At 34.4% G+C, this 16,966-nt stretch overlaps 2 protein-coding genes across 3 annotated transcripts in view; one reads left to right on the top strand and one right to left on the bottom strand.

Moving 5' to 3' along the window:
- The window catches only part of LOC119070999 (calbindin-32), a 90,116-nt gene that overhangs the window by 56,118 nt on the left and 17,032 nt on the right, over positions 1-16,966 (bottom strand). For both annotated transcript variants that reach the window (XM_037175592.1, XM_037175593.1), the window contains exon 2: positions 1,091-1,167. The gene's annotated coding sequence lies outside the window, so the exon portion shown is untranslated. The remainder of the gene's footprint in view (positions 1-1,090; positions 1,168-16,966) is intronic.
- On the top strand, positions 15,360-16,788 carry LOC119071003. The gene is made up of 5 exons (XM_037175601.1): positions 15,360-15,618; positions 15,680-15,791; positions 15,853-15,993; positions 16,054-16,179; positions 16,350-16,788. Exons 1-5 carry the CDS (start codon positions 15,489-15,491, stop codon positions 16,669-16,671), a joined length of 831 nt encoding a protein of 276 aa, XP_037031496.1. The 5' UTR covers positions 15,360-15,488; the 3' UTR covers positions 16,672-16,788.

The following is a 16,966-nucleotide window of genomic DNA, read 5'->3' as shown; positions in this document are numbered from 1 at the left end:
ATACGTAACAGCTTAATTTGATTATTAGGAGGGTATAATAACAAATCAATGAAACGCTCATTTATATATCACATCCGTCGATCGATTTCTTTCTGTATGCTTAAGATGTAATTTGGGCTCTCTTTTGGCCTGTAAAGACACGAAGGTTATCTGAGAAATAATTAATTATTCAACTCCGTTTTCATAACTATATTCACGTATACAGGGAATAGAACCTCCAGCAAATTGGTGTCCTTTGATTGAAAGATTTTGAGAATATAAAGATAATACGAAGTCTAAGTTGATGGGACGGAAAATGATGCGATGTGGTAGAGTAGTAAAAAAAAGTAAATTTTCTTATACGAGAGATTATATTAGATTACAGACAAATCTCCCTAATCCGACCCATCGTCGTAAGTGGTAGGTTTTTCTTATTGGATATTATGAGTTAATTTGCGAAAACTTTGATCAGGTCATCATAAAAAATCGGAATTCAAGGAATCTGCGGCCATCATTATTGATGGTCCATTTTATTCATATCCACAATTTTGTTTAAAAATGGTTCGGTGAGGGTTTGCTGAAACTACAAGCTTATCGCGATATATACAGGGCCGGGCTATGATTTACAGAAGCAATTGCAAAGAAATACGCTCTTACTAATATCTAGTGTAGACTATATAATCGATCCTTTAAGAAACGGATAGTCACATGATGTGGTGAAATGTATGTTCAAATTGTTGAAGTAGAAGATTCTAACGATACAATTTTAACAAGAGGAAGGACCATGAATATATGCAGATAATCTAGCCATTTGCGAAGGACTGATTTATGTTTCCGTTCATTTATATTTTCTAAGAAAAAATCTTTTATTATCGTTCTCGGACATCTTCACGACGACTTACACTGAGAACGAGTGACACAGTTTTAAAATTTAGTACACCATATTGTAATAACCAAGTTTCAACCATTTAAAAAATGTCTTTAAACATTGTTATTGCAAAATACTGCTGCTTTATCGTAAGAAAAGTCTGTCTCTCCATGGCTGGTAGTCCGAGCCACATTTAAAAAAATTCATTCTTCAAACAACTCTATTTGATAATTAGTCACTTACCGATTTAACACTTTCTGAATGTTGATTTTATCAGCTTCGCAAACAATTAGTTGCCCGAAATGACGTAATTCGATACGCTGAAAATAAATATTTCACGTTAGATTTAACTCATTTCAAATCTTTAACGTTGAATTGTCTAATGATAAAATAATTTTCTTTTTCGTTATTCTACGGATTCAACTGAAATTTCGTATTATTCTTGCACAAATACGCCTTGAAAGTCTTAAACTGTTAGGTCTATCTAGATTTTCATTACAAATACGGACATAAAGAGACAAAAGTGAGAAAGAAAAACTTGATCACCACAATCAATTGAGATTTTACTGGCACTGCACGTAGGCAACTATTTGATAAAGGAAACAAATATTAGAAGATTTCATTTTCATCTAAATATGAAGGGTGTGTCTCTGGACATGTTCCCATAGTCAGACATTGATAAAATTTACGATTTACAATTTACGAAAACAGTATATGCCACCTTATTTCAGCAGATAATAGACAGGCTATAAAAACAGGCATTTTGTACCTTAGAGTAATTATACCTAGAGAGGAAATTACGAACAAAATTACGTAAAAAAAGTGGCCCCTACATCACATACGAATTATTTGATAGTGTGAGTTTTTTCCTACTAATTTGCCCTCCAAAATTAGCGCGTAGAATTTGAATGTGCCTACTAAAATGATTATATTAGTCGGACATTGAATTACATCGATTACATCTATAGATTCTATAGATTATTAGCCGATTAACCGACTATGAACTGAACATTGGTTAGGCTGTAAATACGCTAATTAAGGTCCATAATTTATAAATTTGTTGAATATACCTGTCGTCACACAAATAATTCGGAAAAACGGTCTCTGCGCACAAAATTATACCGGAAAAATGAACATTTGTTGCCTCTTACGCTCCTACTTCGGCAGTCCTTAATAAAACATATTTCCACATGGTACAATGCACCGTATTTTAATTTGAATGATTGAATTGAATTGAATATTTAAATTGTTTAAACAAAATTAAAAATCACAACGTCGCGACGCGAAAAACAACAACATGGAAAATTGACAACTATCAAAATAGTCAACGCCTACATGTGTTGGTGTAAAGTCATACGAAATATGAATATTATACAAACTGATGTAGGGGCCACTTTTCGCCGTGCGTAATTCCTGTCTAGGTATGATTAGTCTAAGTTTTGTACAAATTCATCTTTTCTTGATTTACTAGTGAAAGTAAATAGACAGGTAAGGCCATACGAAAACCATACGAAGAATAGTGCTCTGAGAAAAGTCAGCAGTTGATGCAAATTTTTTCAAACTGCACACTCTTCTCAGAGCTGATCAAACTGCAACAAAGTATCTGTTTATAAGTGAAAGCTAACAAATTTGTCGTCGTTATTTCGGTATCACCTCTTTGAAAAACAATTGTAGCAAAAAGATATCAGCAAAATTATAAATATACAGTAATGTGACCCAGGGCCGAGCTGGTCACACAAAAGCCTCCGGGTGGTGAATGACAAGAATCTGTGGAAGGTCCTTCTTTCATAAAAAAAATCAAAAATCCCTGATGTGATCTCCGACTAAATTACTTATTTCGAATTCAAGCCATTTACCTTTGTGGAGCATTAAAGGCGTAATGTTGTTTTGTCCAAGAGAGACTATTGACAGGTAGTGCAGATAGTTCACAAGAAAGATTATTCACAGGCGACTGCGAATAGCATCGGGTGTAAAATAAATCTACTAGACAAGTCCTATAGAATCAACTCAATTCATCATGTATGATGTTCATTTTTCAATTTATTAGAGCTATGTACAGTATACACACGACCACCTAAATCATTCAACCTATTGAATTCGATTTTTGAATTGGCCTCCACCTTGTCATGTTCTAATTTTAGATGCCAGTGCGGTATTACATATTTGTATTCAATATTCTTTTGCAAAGCATTTTTTTTTTCATTTATTTATTTACGACGGGAGTACATACATATTCTAGCAATGTAAACAACATGTAAACGATATGATGTACAAAATGATCCGAAATTCAATTCGTATTCGAAACCTTAACAATCTTAAATAATCGTTTCACGTATACTCATCGTCGGTGTACATATCTGATGTACATTGCTGAATATAATATTCTTCATCACAATGTGGTTATGGTTATGAAAGTTAAAAGTTTTCCGAGAAAAAAGAAATGAAAACTGTTATGAGCGTCGAGTGAATTGTGAAATTTATGTGTTTAGTGGATGGTATTTGTGGGGTCGTTGTAATTAATATAAATCGAGAAATATGTCTGCTTAAAAGCCCATGTTAAAGGTTTTAGCTGATTAGACGACAGGCATAAAATACGAAAATTAATTTGATACCGTCGTCTCAGCCAAGTTTGATATTATATCTTCATTTTGTGTGCAAAAACCCAGCTTGGCCTGGGAAAACTGAGTTATAATGAAAGCTGAAATAATTGCCTATGGCAGATTCTCAGATTATATTCGGGTTAACTTTACAGTGAATGTATATTTCATTAATACAGCCATCAGTGAATTTTCATTTTAATTTAAAGTTAAAGACTACTGGTTAATACATACTCACTAAATTGTTAAATAATTTCCTTAAAAATATATCGAGCTTTCCACATGTGTTGCTAAAGTCATACGAAAATACAAAGAAATTGAGGAGGTGTTAACCACAAAACACTGGCCGGAATTTCTACCAATAATTCTAATAATTTTTTTCGAATTGATTTACATGAAGTTCTGACTGAGCTGTACCACAAATTCCACTATTGAATCACTCCTCAAAAAATTAAATGAAATTCTAGAATTTAAAAAAATCTCTTTTGCTTTTTGTTGAACGGAAACTTAAGGGCACAAACGGCAGGAAGGATTTTAACTTCTATCCCGGTTTTTTTCATAGGTGAGTTAGGGAAAGGGAAGTACTATTCAAGCAAACATGTTTAAGCGAAACCACTGAGCTGCTTCGGATAACAGGCACCAGCCTCAGTAAGGGCTTGTGAAACAATTTACGACTTAAGGCTTACATTGGATTTGGTAGAGGGACAAATTCTAAGATTTACAGTGTACAAGTTATTACTCTCGGTCACTTCTTCATGCAGCAATAGCAGCTGAAAGCCAAAACTTTACCATTGTCAAATGCTGATGTCTTCTTTATGAAGCGACCGAGCAAATAAATAATCCGAATGTAACCGATTTAGCTAAAACATTACTTAAAAGGCTAATAAACAACGAAAGCTCTTCGATCTATTGTTATTTTAATGAAGCATATAAAACGTGACGGAAAAATTAGGGAATCTTCTCAGGAATTTAATTCCACTAAAATAGGTCCTGAGTACAAGATATCCTCATTAAAGAAAAGCAGATGAAAAATTATGAGCTGCAGCTAGCCCGCTATCAAAAAAATCAGAAACACAGAGTAGCTCTATGATGGGAAACTATAACATCAGATTTGATTTAAAATGTTCTCAGTCAGAGATCATCAACCATGTATTAAAATACTGTCCCATTAACTTGAACATACTGTCAAAGTCATCTTTCATGATAAATAGTTTCTTCATTCGGAAGGCACTAATTGAATCGTGTATGGTGTTGATGGGAAGCATGCAAGTGATATTAACAAGATAAAACCAGTGAAAAATGTTTGTGTAGCATGCAAGAATGAACGTTTAGCAACGGGGTACAAAGACGAAGAAAATAAACTTTCAGCCCGATGTGAAAAACATGATTATGACGAAAATGAAGATGTTTATGGTTGATAATCCGACCAAAGTGACGTGATGTATTGTTGAAAAAGTTTTCCGAGCATTCATGAACGGTATTTCAATGGAAATATACACATAATGCCGGACAACATTAGCATGCTTCTTTGTGCAGACTATCAAAGAGTGTATTTGGATATTTTCGTTAAGAAATATTGACGTTCATTCATTCTAAAAGTCTCAAACGTTTTTCTGCACAATAGCTCCCACACACCATGAGTTAGTCTTTCATTGAATATTTTATCTGATGAATGTTCCATTTTGATTGATTGATAATAGAATGTCCGGCAGCACATAATGCTTTCACAATTTGTCTCGACGCATCCATCAATTATTGTCAGAATGTGAAAAGTTTAAATAATTTACTTTTTAATTCACATTTGAAATTCTAGGTCGGTTCAGAGAGATATAATTTTTAGATCGATATAAATGCATTTTATACCTTCCCTCCCTCGGTTCATTTTTTTTTTTTTTCAAACGAATACAAGACAAGTTACGAGGCTGGCTTGTGGTTACTTCTGAACAAAGTAATTGTTCCGTGTGAATAAAATTCAAGCAGCTTTCACTCGGTAAGGCTATCTCGTACTCATTCGAAATTTTCAAACGAGTTTACTAAGATATGGGTACGAGGCTGACTTCTGGTCACCTCTGAACAAATGGAGAAAATGTAAAAATTAATTTTTGAAATTGAAGAGTGCAAAGTATGAGAAGATCAAATTGAAATTTGGAAATAAAATTTTTGCTGTACGCGCCCTAATGAGATTCGAACCCGAGACCTCTTGCGTATGAAGCAAGCGGTCAACGATCTGAACCACCGGACTGAACAAAAATTTTATTTCCAATTTGGAACCGTCCTTTACAACTATATAACTATATAACTATACCTCCAACACATGCAAGTATTGATGAATCACTTCATTCGACTACTCACAGTATGGGTGTCACATATCGTTATAATTGAACCGATTGATAGCACAATCTTCAGTTAATTTGTATTGTCGCACTCTTCAATTTCAAAAATTAGTCTAACGGTCGGTGTGTCCGAAGCAATACAACATCCAAAATAATTGCATTCAATTCGTGAGATAATATCTCAGCAAAGTTCGTCCGACATATTCAATACACACATATTGATATGAATAGTTCATAACACACACGTAATGGCATGGTTCCGTGTCTCTGTGTGTTAGTTGTTCTAGATTCGACAACGACGACAAAAATAGGATGGGAGCTCTGGCTGTTACGGTCTCTTATAGTAAAATGTTTAACACACTAATGAGGGAAAAGAGTTTGCTCCAATGATCAAAAGAAGTAAAAGACTCGGAGCTATGTTTGGCCTCCGTAAATGAAAACAAATCTGTTCTAGTTACGAGAACACAACACGGACTGTAGTAAAACACAAAAAACCAAAATATCAATCGATATTTTCGAATTGTAATAACTGTTGTAATATACCAATAAATTGTCACATTATATCGTGTACGTTTGATTAAAAGAAAAATCATGTGAACGATTTGATATAAATAAAAGAAATTTTATTACGGCTATTTAATAAAGCCGATGACAATATACGCGTAGTAGCCTTCGAGTGACAGCTGCCAAAGAAAGTACTAGTTTGTATGGAAAATTTGTAAAAAAAAATAATTTTACAGTGCCAAAATTTGTTGGACACACTGTTCCATTGCAGTACTCTATTTAAAATACCACTCACTCAAGATTTTTACAAAGTCATCTTTGGTCTCTATAGAGTTTGCCAACCTTTTTTCGAATTTTAATTTGAACACACTGACAAGGGTCAGTAAACATTTGAGGAAAATGGGGAAGGGTCTTGTTTTTTCAATTGGAGAGTGACAATTACATTTTCGAATCTTCTTTTTTCTCTTGCCACTCTTCCCCTCCACCGTGCGTCTCTATTTTGATTAAACTGGTTTCTACACGAGAAAGTCTTTAGCTTCTAAACAGCTCGCTTAATTCATTCCATTTAGGTCGCCTTCTGACAAGTTTAAAAAAATTGATTCACCCTGTGTACAGTATCCTTCATACGATTACATTACATTTTTTCAATGAAACATACATTACGTGTACACCACCTATACGTGTCAATATCATGTTTGTGAAACGAATATTAGAGTTATCACAGCCCATACAATTAAGTGGTGCGTTCAGAATTCGTTCAAAATAATGGCAGATGTAGAACAGTTCATTGTTTCATCATCATTATGATACCATTCCATAACTGAACTATTTCTGACAACTCACTGGGAAAACCAAATATCTCACTCTGATTTCACTCTGCTCGATGTCCCTCTGCAAAATAACCATCATTATGGAAACTCATAAACACAATTTTCCACATTAACACAGTCGTCGCAACATGCTAATGGTGTACGTATAATAGACGAGCACACAAATTATTATCTGTTTACTGTAAATTGAGCCTAATGGCAGACGACAAATAATAATTTAACGAAAATGTTAAGCAACTTTTCCTTATTGTTTTTCCCGAATAACAAACTTTAATTCGAATTTAATGTGTTATGCTACATATGTACGTGTAGAATAACGTGGGTATTGTAAGTGAGTGAATTCAGCTCGTACATGCAAGGTTTTTGTATTATTTTTTGGTAATGAAACATAGATTTTGAAGAATCATTAAATATGGCTATCTATTATCGACGACAATTGCAGGAATAAACGCCAATCTGTGAGTAATACGATGTTATAGCAAAAGTACAGTAGAAGAAGTAAAAGATTTGAAATCAATCTCTTGAAAACACTTAGATGAAAAATGAGGTAATAGATATGACAATAGAACTGCTGATTCACTATGGACCAGCCAATCGACAGCATTGCACTCTGCTCATCCATCCGTACAACATCAACTATGCGACAGAATACAAATGAGCATTAAAGTCTGTTCAGACATGTTTCAGTTCAATCATTAAAAACGTTTTCCAAACAAGACAAAAAGCTCAGCCATTTCGGAAAAAAATACTCGAAACAAAAGGGAACATTGTCACGTTCCCTTTTGTTTGCATAACAAGCGATAGAAGTTGAAAAGTCCATTCTTTCTTGTAAAAATTTATTGATCAGAGACAGGGCCCAATATTGAGAAATATTTCACTAAAAAATTCGCTAAATTTGGTAGAGACGAGGTTGATATGTCATTTTCCTAACTATTGTTGAAATATCACTGATTCGTCCGCGGATTTCCAACGTCGTTTAGGAAAAACATGGTTTCTTACTAATGTTAAAAGGCTTTTTCTAGCGAATTCGATTCCAGAACTCGCCTCCGGCTCGTGCTGAAAACCTCTCATTCTCTGAAAAAGCCTTTTATCATGCATTATTTAGGATAATAACTATTACACAACTTTATAGACGAACTACAAAACAAGAAATCCATTAAAACCCTACAGTTGTGCATATGAAAATCCATTGCATCTTTGTGGGACATATGTAATATGACAATTATGTGTCATACTAAATACACTAAGCTATTTAGTCCCGGGTTTAGTATATCGGGGTCATAGTTTGGGAGTATAAGAATAAGAAAGTTTAAATATCCAGAGATTCTCTTCGTCGAGAGACAAACTTTTACTCTTTTAGTTACAATGATTTTCAACATTTTTTAGTAGACGATGAAACCGGATTCAAAAGTTTTATTATCCCCTGAGACTTTAAAATCACAAACAATTTTTTTTTAACGCGCGCAATATTTATGTACAAGAACTATCTAATAAGAACTATCATAGGTATCGGACCTTAAAGCAGTAGATATTGTGATGTGGGATTTCATTGTGTGTCGATAGTTTCTTTTAAATAATTTATTTTCATTGATTTTCGATGGTTGTGTCGTTACAACCAAAAAAGTTTTGTTAAAAACTTTCAGTAAACCGTTTATCACCAATAATCGGTAAACTTTAAAATTTTGTGTATTTAGTTAGAGTTCGGTATGTTTTAATGGAACCAGCTATCATTTTTCGCGGCAGTTTAACCAGCTTCAAAATTACACTCTAGAACTCCACATGCTGTATAATATCGTCATACAATGTAATACTATGGGAACCAGTTATGATACTACAGTTCATGTGCAGTTGAAAAGTCAAGAGCAGAAAAGTTATAGAACGAAGCAAAGAACACAAGAATCAAACTCCATTGTTCTATTGTTCGGCAACGTTTTGACTTCACAGTATCATAGTAAGTTTAGAATTCGTCTACACACGGAGGAGTACAATAAACCAGGCAGGAAAGCTTGATCTAACTAAGGGCCTGAATCCTGAATTATGTCAGTGCTCATTTGAGTTCATTTTCATACAGTGTATTGAGTCCCTTGTTTGACTTTTCAAAAATTAACCGCTTCTGCCTGGTTTAATTTACTCTGCCGTGATCTACATCAATCTGCCTCCACATTTTTAAGATAAACTAAAAAGTTTTAGCTCTAGTTGATTAATCAAAATCTAATAACAAGATAAATATTTGACATAATTACAAGTATTGCCCACAATGACAACAATTAAAACCATGCGCTCCGACTTAGGTTATGTGTAGCAAAATAAACGTTACATCAAACGAAGTAAAAGATTTTGTGTCAAACGCACGACAATTCTTTACACAGACTTAATGACTAAAGGCGATATGTTTGAAAAATAAAATTCACGTACTAAGATCCACGTCGATAGTTGTCTAGTTATTTGTTTTAAATACGCCCACACACCTTAAAAAAAAGGTAGACGAGAGAAAGTGAACAGAGGAACACACAAAAATTTGAAATGTAAAACGAAAATTGTTTTAGCATTCACAACGCAATGAAATAAATTTGAATAAGCTTCCTAAAAGATTTATTTAAAAAAATTTCCATTTTGTATTGCTTCTCTACGGTGAAATATATCGTTCGCGATACACCGTTTCGCGTCTATGTTTATGTATGGCAAAAAGTAACAAAAAGAAATTTTCAAATTCATCATATACAAAACAAATTGTTCGTTCAAATGCTGCTACTGCTATAGTAGCTGCTTTCGAAAATTTGTTTAGAATTTCAAATTGAAGGTAAACGATTTATATATTCCACTGATTGGAAATGTTATATTTATATTCAAAAATTATTGCTGATATTCCACTGTTCAAATGATACACGGGAATTTAATGCTATTCAGACTGTATATACTTTCATTTCTCGATATTTTGAATCGAAAAATCAGTGGAAACCTCCGTTAAGGCAAGCATGTTTGACACAAAATCTTTTACTTCACTATTCTATCACAAATTTTGCTATGTAAGGGAACATTGTCGACAGTTCATCGCCTTTATTGTATCATCTTTCTCGATAACTTTTTATGATTAATAGCCACTTCAAGTTTTGTCACTTCATACAAAGGGAATCCTCTCGGGCAGCTCTTTTTGAATCAAATTTGAGTCACCGTCAAACTAGTCCCATTTAAGTTTTGTTTTAAGGATAACATTGTTAGCCGCATTTTAAAGTTGGAAAACTTCAATAATAAATATCGAATTCAATCGTGAATATACGGGAATGTTATTCCAAAGTTTTACATAATTGTGTCGTCGCAAGAAAAGAGCCAACCAATTTTGAATTCATAAAAAACGGAAGCTCCAAAATGGGTACAATGGCTTACTCTTTATCTTGGATTTTGTATTCATTGTAATTAAAGTCTCCCACCACCAACTGTCACATAAATTTGCTGTAATAACATTCTATCCCATTGCTTGGTGTAGTAGTTCTCCTCAGTGGTAATAAATTGATGCGTCACAACTTACAAAACTAAAAGTCTAAACTATAAAGCCACACATATTTATGGTGGGTAACCAGGAATTTTCGATGAAGCTGAAAGCGATGGTAACACAACACTACGAATATCGGGTTGGGCAGGTATGAAAGTTTTTGATATTTGCTGGTTTGCTTGTAAGCTTGGTTCTCTTTATGTAAACATAAAGTGATTCGAGTGGTTACACCATGGTATTATGGTGGTTCAGTTGGAGCAGCGATAGGATTCAACATTTATCCTGTTGTCGTTATTGCCAGTCATTTAGAGATGTAATAACATCGCAATTAATATCTACGGGGCATTGGCTTAAACGAATCGTTTTGTATTATGAACATTCTGAACATTTTTACGGTTGTTTAGTTTCTGTTTATCTTTATCTTTTGTGTTCTCTTTTATATGGCTGTGGGTGTGACGGGAACAAACGATGATCTCTTGCTAATGTAGCTTTTTGTAGCAAAATATATGTTAAAACGAATGAAGTAATAGATTTTGCATCAATCTCTTCAAAATACTAAAATCAAACGAAGTGACAGACTCGATAATTAAACTTGTGGTGCCACATATGGCACGAAAGGTTTAATACATATCATATAATACCCAAAGATCACAGGCGTTCGGTCGTGCATTCGGTTTGATAAGAGTTCGACGTTCACATTCCATAGATAACTTTCTTTCTGATGATTTTGCTTCCCATAATAGTGCATAATATAAGTAAATTGAAGTGCTCCACGGTCTGAATACTTTACGCGTCCACATCATATGTACATGCACATATGCTATGTGTATGCCAATGCCAAAACCATGTCATCAAAGAATGTCAACGATTTGCGGCACCGAAATACATTGCACAACATTTGTATAAAATCGACTGTAACTTTTCAGATTTATTTAATTCGATTGACTACATAAAACAGAGAGGCGACATGCACCAAATAATGTTTGGAAAATATGTATTAAAGCAATTTTACACCATTAATCTTCTCGGAAACTTGTGACAATTTATGAAGCGAAATAAATTCAGTTTCATGAAAAGCAGAACAGGAAAATTGAGTTTTAAAACCGAGTGAATACGATGTATAGAGAAGAAGTATGCTGTGATGTGGTTGGCTGTACAACGAAATATCTGTATCAGGATGTTATTTTAAGGATGTCAATGGGTATTTTGACAACTTAATTTGCAGCCAATGACATAAACCAAGAGAACGAGTCGTTCTGAACGACAAAGCTCCCAACTATATACTTATCGAAATGGTAAAATGCTGGCACTTCTTATGAATGCGAGTTCGCTGAATAATTTTCTAAATTTCGTCCTTGTGCCTGGTTATTATTTCTCTTCATTAATAATGTCGTCATTCCAAAAAAATTAACCGAATTGCAGTTAGTAGTCTGGGGCTGGAGGGTCGAGAACCCATCCAGTGGCAATATCAAATTCCTTCTTCTAATATTAATTTTAAATTACAACAAAGTCTTTTAGGAAACAGCCATTTCATTTCGTCCCCGGTGGTCATTAAAACGATAATATTGCTCGAGCAATCTTCCATGCTGTATTCTTCAACCGAAAGTTTCGCATCGAGCATCTTGTGTTTTGTGTCTCGTGTTTTATTATACATCAGAAATAGTATCCAAATGGAATCCTTTTTGTTGTGCGTTGAAATAAATGAACAACGCAATCCGTAGAACGATAACAAGAAAACATTTCCTTGAAATTATAACAGATTCCGGCAGATTCGCCTCCGTTATTCATTAAAGAGTGATATAGTGTGGGGGTGTGCTATGAGTGTTGAGTTTTGTATGTATAAACAAAGCCAATTTAGATTAAATATTTAATGTTCAACCTCAGAAGCAAAGAAGAGTATTTTCTTTAATGAAATGTTGAGAATTTTGCGAATTTTTCACACAATAAATTAATGTTCAACGTTTGCATTGTGTGGAGGTGGGGGATTCGGCTGGGAATGTTCCGGTTAATGAACAGTAACAACGAGCATCTTTGAGCATAATTTTATTACAGAAAAAATTCTCACTTCTACGCTATAATAAAGTACTTGAATTTGAAGAGTTTTTTCTTCGCGCAGACAAACTGAAAATTTCAACATTAACATAATGCATGAGTGAAGAACTTCTGTGAAGTTTCTTTCACTTGCATGAAAATAATTCAAAATTGTATGGTGGTTTTCCCATGCCATCGAAGTACCTTACGTTTATGTGATCAACAAAGTCTATGAGTAGTTGGTAGTTCTATAGCCACGCATAGCGACGCGAATTAGAACTAATTCAACTTTTTCTTTTGTTTTCCTGTACAATAAAAAAAAATATTTGAGTTAGGTAGGTCTCTTTCGCGTTGCTATGTGTAGCTAAACATTAATTTTTTGGATTAGGTTTCTTTCGTGTTTTAATGAAAGAGACCTAATCCAAATTTTTATTTTGCCATAATGACAGTAGAACAAAAGAATAGTTTAAATTAGGTGTCTTTCGCGTTCTGTAACGACAGTAACTATATTGAGTTGTATTAGGAGATGTAACCAACTGGTCATTTGCCAACATTTTTAGAAGTATTCAATTTTGTTTCAATTTTCCGTTATGTTTTATCTAACTTAACGAAAATTTTGTGTTTTTTGTCAAGTTAGATTGTTCTTATAAAAATACCAAGTGTTCCAAAAGTTGACAGCGCGTGCGTGCCACTTGGGACAATCCGTTCGCTTTAGGTTTTTCGAACATTTTCTTTATCTCATTTGAATGAGCATAAAAAACGGTGGTTTTTTTTCTGGAAAATGGAAAATCGATTTTCTAGCTGGAAAATCGTTTCTTTAGCCGGAAAATCGGTTTTTATGAAAAATTAAAAATCGAATATCACCTGAAGGAGACAACATTTTTCGAAAAAAAAATCCTTGAAATATTTCTTGGAACAATTATCCTTGTGGAACAAAAAGGGAGTCGGTGTCGAGCTTTTTTCAAAACGTGATCCGAAAAATTCCTAAATTTTGAGGTAACCCCACACCGTCAATTCTAAGCTGATTTGACCCCGGCGGACAAAATAACTACGCGTACTTAGTATTTATGGAACAACAATCAATAACATCCTTCCAACAACGTTTTATATTTAAATGCTAAATCAGGTAACACAAAACAAGACTTTTCTTTACAAAAACGAATTCACTTCCTTCTACATCCAATTACACCCCCATTGAATGATATGCAAGATCCGCAATGTAAGCAGCTATCACACTTTTTTGTTCAGCATTTGCAAGATAAATGTACATTTTATAGCCACCACAAAAGCATGGAAAACACATTACACTTTATTCAAATGATAGTAACTCTGCAATCTCCAAACAACATCTAACTAAGCGTCCGCAAAATCCTTGTCGTCAACGACTCTTTAAGATCAATAAAAAATGACTTAGAAATGAATGTAAAACATCTGATACCGAACCACACCAAAACTTGGCATGGAATTTTTTTCTTTTCTTCTCTTTCCGCCACCACTTCAATGTTACTTGGCACGAAAACCACAAACTGTGTGTTATACTATACACTCCATGTATCGAAATAAAAATAGGCATATCCTCCATCCCACACATACATACACTACCATGTACAATATGTGGATTTAAATGATGTATAAAATCAACATAATAACGATTTGACCTAAAATACTGATTTCATCGTCAATGTACATAATCAACAATAAACGGAAACATATCCGGCGGCAACAAGTTGTTTGACAAAAGCGGAGGAAAAAAAATGTATTTTGAAAGTCACGAATTACTAATTTGCCATTCATTGGCTTGGAGTGGAGTTTTACTGAGAGCAATTTTAATTACAACTTTTTTTTTGCGGGTCCTTCGTGTACACAATCGTGCATATTGAATAATGAATGGTCTACCTCTATAATGGAACTTTAAGAAACGCTAAATTGTACAACTTGATTTTGCAATAAGGCAATCAAGAAGGAAAGTGAACTTTTCGTCTACAATTTGCATTGTCGTCACAGTTCCGGCGAACAAAATCATCGTTTTATTTAGAGCTTTTTGTGTACACTAGAAAGCTTTTTGTTTACATAAATGGTTCATTTTGTATAAAGTGAAAAATTTTCATCGGAAAGTATTTTTAGCAAGTGAGTTACTGCTAGCAGACAATAGTTATTTGTTAACCAAGTGCAGAAAATAGGAAACTTCACCAAGAGTGAAAGTTCGTTCAATGTGGAATTTCCTATGTCTTCCCGAGTTGAACGCAACCTTTTTCAACGTTTTGCGAAAATCCGCATTTTTGTCGCCTTTGAAGAAAATAATAGTATTTTGTGTATCTGTTTTGGACGATTGTTTTTAGGCAATTTTGCGAGTTGTACATGCGAAAGTGCCTAAAATCAATCGTCCAAAACAGATACTCAAAAAAATTTTCATGTAAGGGGTCGAAAACCCGAGAAAAATCTCAAAACTCCCTCATTTTCGGCCCCGACACGTGAAAAATAAATAGCGTGCCTTGGTATTCAGCCAATTTAGGTGAGAAAATGATCATTTTCTCACCCAATGTGGCTGAACCGGCAATTTTAGGGGAGAACATGATTATTTTCTCGCTTAAAATGGCTTTTTACAAAGTAGATACATTCGCGTCATGATATGCAATGCTTTCCTACATAAAAGCTAACAAATTCTTTGCAAAAAAGTCCTTACAAATGGTTCAAAAATTTGTTTTGTACTCCAATCAGTAAGCTTTGCATTCAATGTAATTTACTTCAGTACTTTCTACGTTAAAGGACAACCCAAATTTTCGTTGAAACTTTTGAATTCGCTTAAAGCTTTTACAACAAATTATTCGTTCAAATTATTCAAAAAATTAACTGGAAATGGTCAAGAAAGCTATAGACTATTCACCGTTTTATCCGACCACTTTGGGCACTAAATCTCATGATGTAACTTTGCGTCAGTTACCCGCTTATTCTATTCGCCCAAAGCCGGAAATAAAAGACAAATGCTGTATGAAAGCGAAAGTCCTAGCGCAAGTCTTTGATTTTCATTATTTTAAAACATTAAACAGATTCACCGGGTCCAGGAGCATATCCAAAGGATGATAGAAAGAAAGGATTCGAAATTCCTAAACCTCTATATCCTGCTGACAATTCTTTCAAATACAGCATTGGTGTACGAGGGTACTGCTTGCGAGCCTAATTAAAGTTTGAACTAGTAACCCAAAAATTCATCGCATTGCAGAAAGGAGCCCAAAAAGTTCCAAACTCCAAGCCCGGCCGCATATCCGAGACTAGAAGAGGATCGCAATCCATTGGCGAAAAATGAAATCCACTCAATTTATCCGAAAGACAACGCAAACAAGTTTTCTATTGGAGTACGGAGGTACGCACAAGTCAATGATGGTATATAAAATTCGGGTTTTCAATTCAAATTTATAACCAGACAACCAAGGACTTTACCAAAATCACCTGGACCGGCGACATTCCCTCGTGACAAAGATACGAGCAAAAACTTAAATTCTCTATTGCCCGAGGAAAAAGGAAATAAATTTACAATTCCTGAAAGACGGTACGTTGGGCGATCATCTTAATCTATCATAGTGCACTCGCTAAAAAATACGATCTATAAAGACCTCCTCTGCACGCCTATTTTCATACCTAGCAGCACGCTTTTGTCTAACCCCAACCTCAAGAGTGCGCACAATTTGAATGAGATACATTTTAACTGCCAATTTACAGGATGGAGAAAAACGTTCGAATGTCACCCGGTCCAGCTCAATATCCGTGCGTAAAAAAGGCGTTGAAAAATGAGGTGATGTCAATTTACCCGGCGCCAACTCAATTACTGCCTACAATGAAAGCGCGTCACGACGTCTCAATTAAACACCGAATTCCGGCTCCTAATGTGTATCCATTGGTAGAAGAAGCTAAAGCTGACCCGAAAGAACCGAAAGATCTAACTAAAAAAATGATTCCGGGCAAACGTTCACCATTATATTCCATTGGTGTCAAGCACAGCCCGAAGCAACACATTTTGATATTGAAGGAGGATGAATACTAAATTGGTCGGACAATTTCTACATCTGCATCGAAAGTGGATTGAATTTTTATTTAATTTAAATTTTACGTTCAAATTTTGCTGTTCGCTATTCTTTGCAATAAACTTTATACTTTCGACATGCCTGACCTGTTTTCTTGTCTATAATTTGCACTATTTTTCACTTAATAATTTGTTCGACACTTCTTGAATTATTAGTCAACTTATCTGCAGACTGCATTGTTGTTTTTCGACAAGAAAGGTTAATTTATAGAAAACGAAAATTAATTGTGGAAGTTTGACTACCTGTCCCTTTAAT

The sequence above is a fragment of the Bradysia coprophila genome (genome assembly GCF_014529535.1).
Source record: "Bradysia coprophila strain Holo2 chromosome IV unlocalized genomic scaffold, BU_Bcop_v1 contig_106, whole genome shotgun sequence".
NCBI lineage: Eukaryota > Metazoa > Arthropoda > Insecta > Diptera > Sciaridae > Bradysia > Bradysia coprophila.
This window is presented reverse-complemented; position numbering and strand designations above follow the sequence as displayed.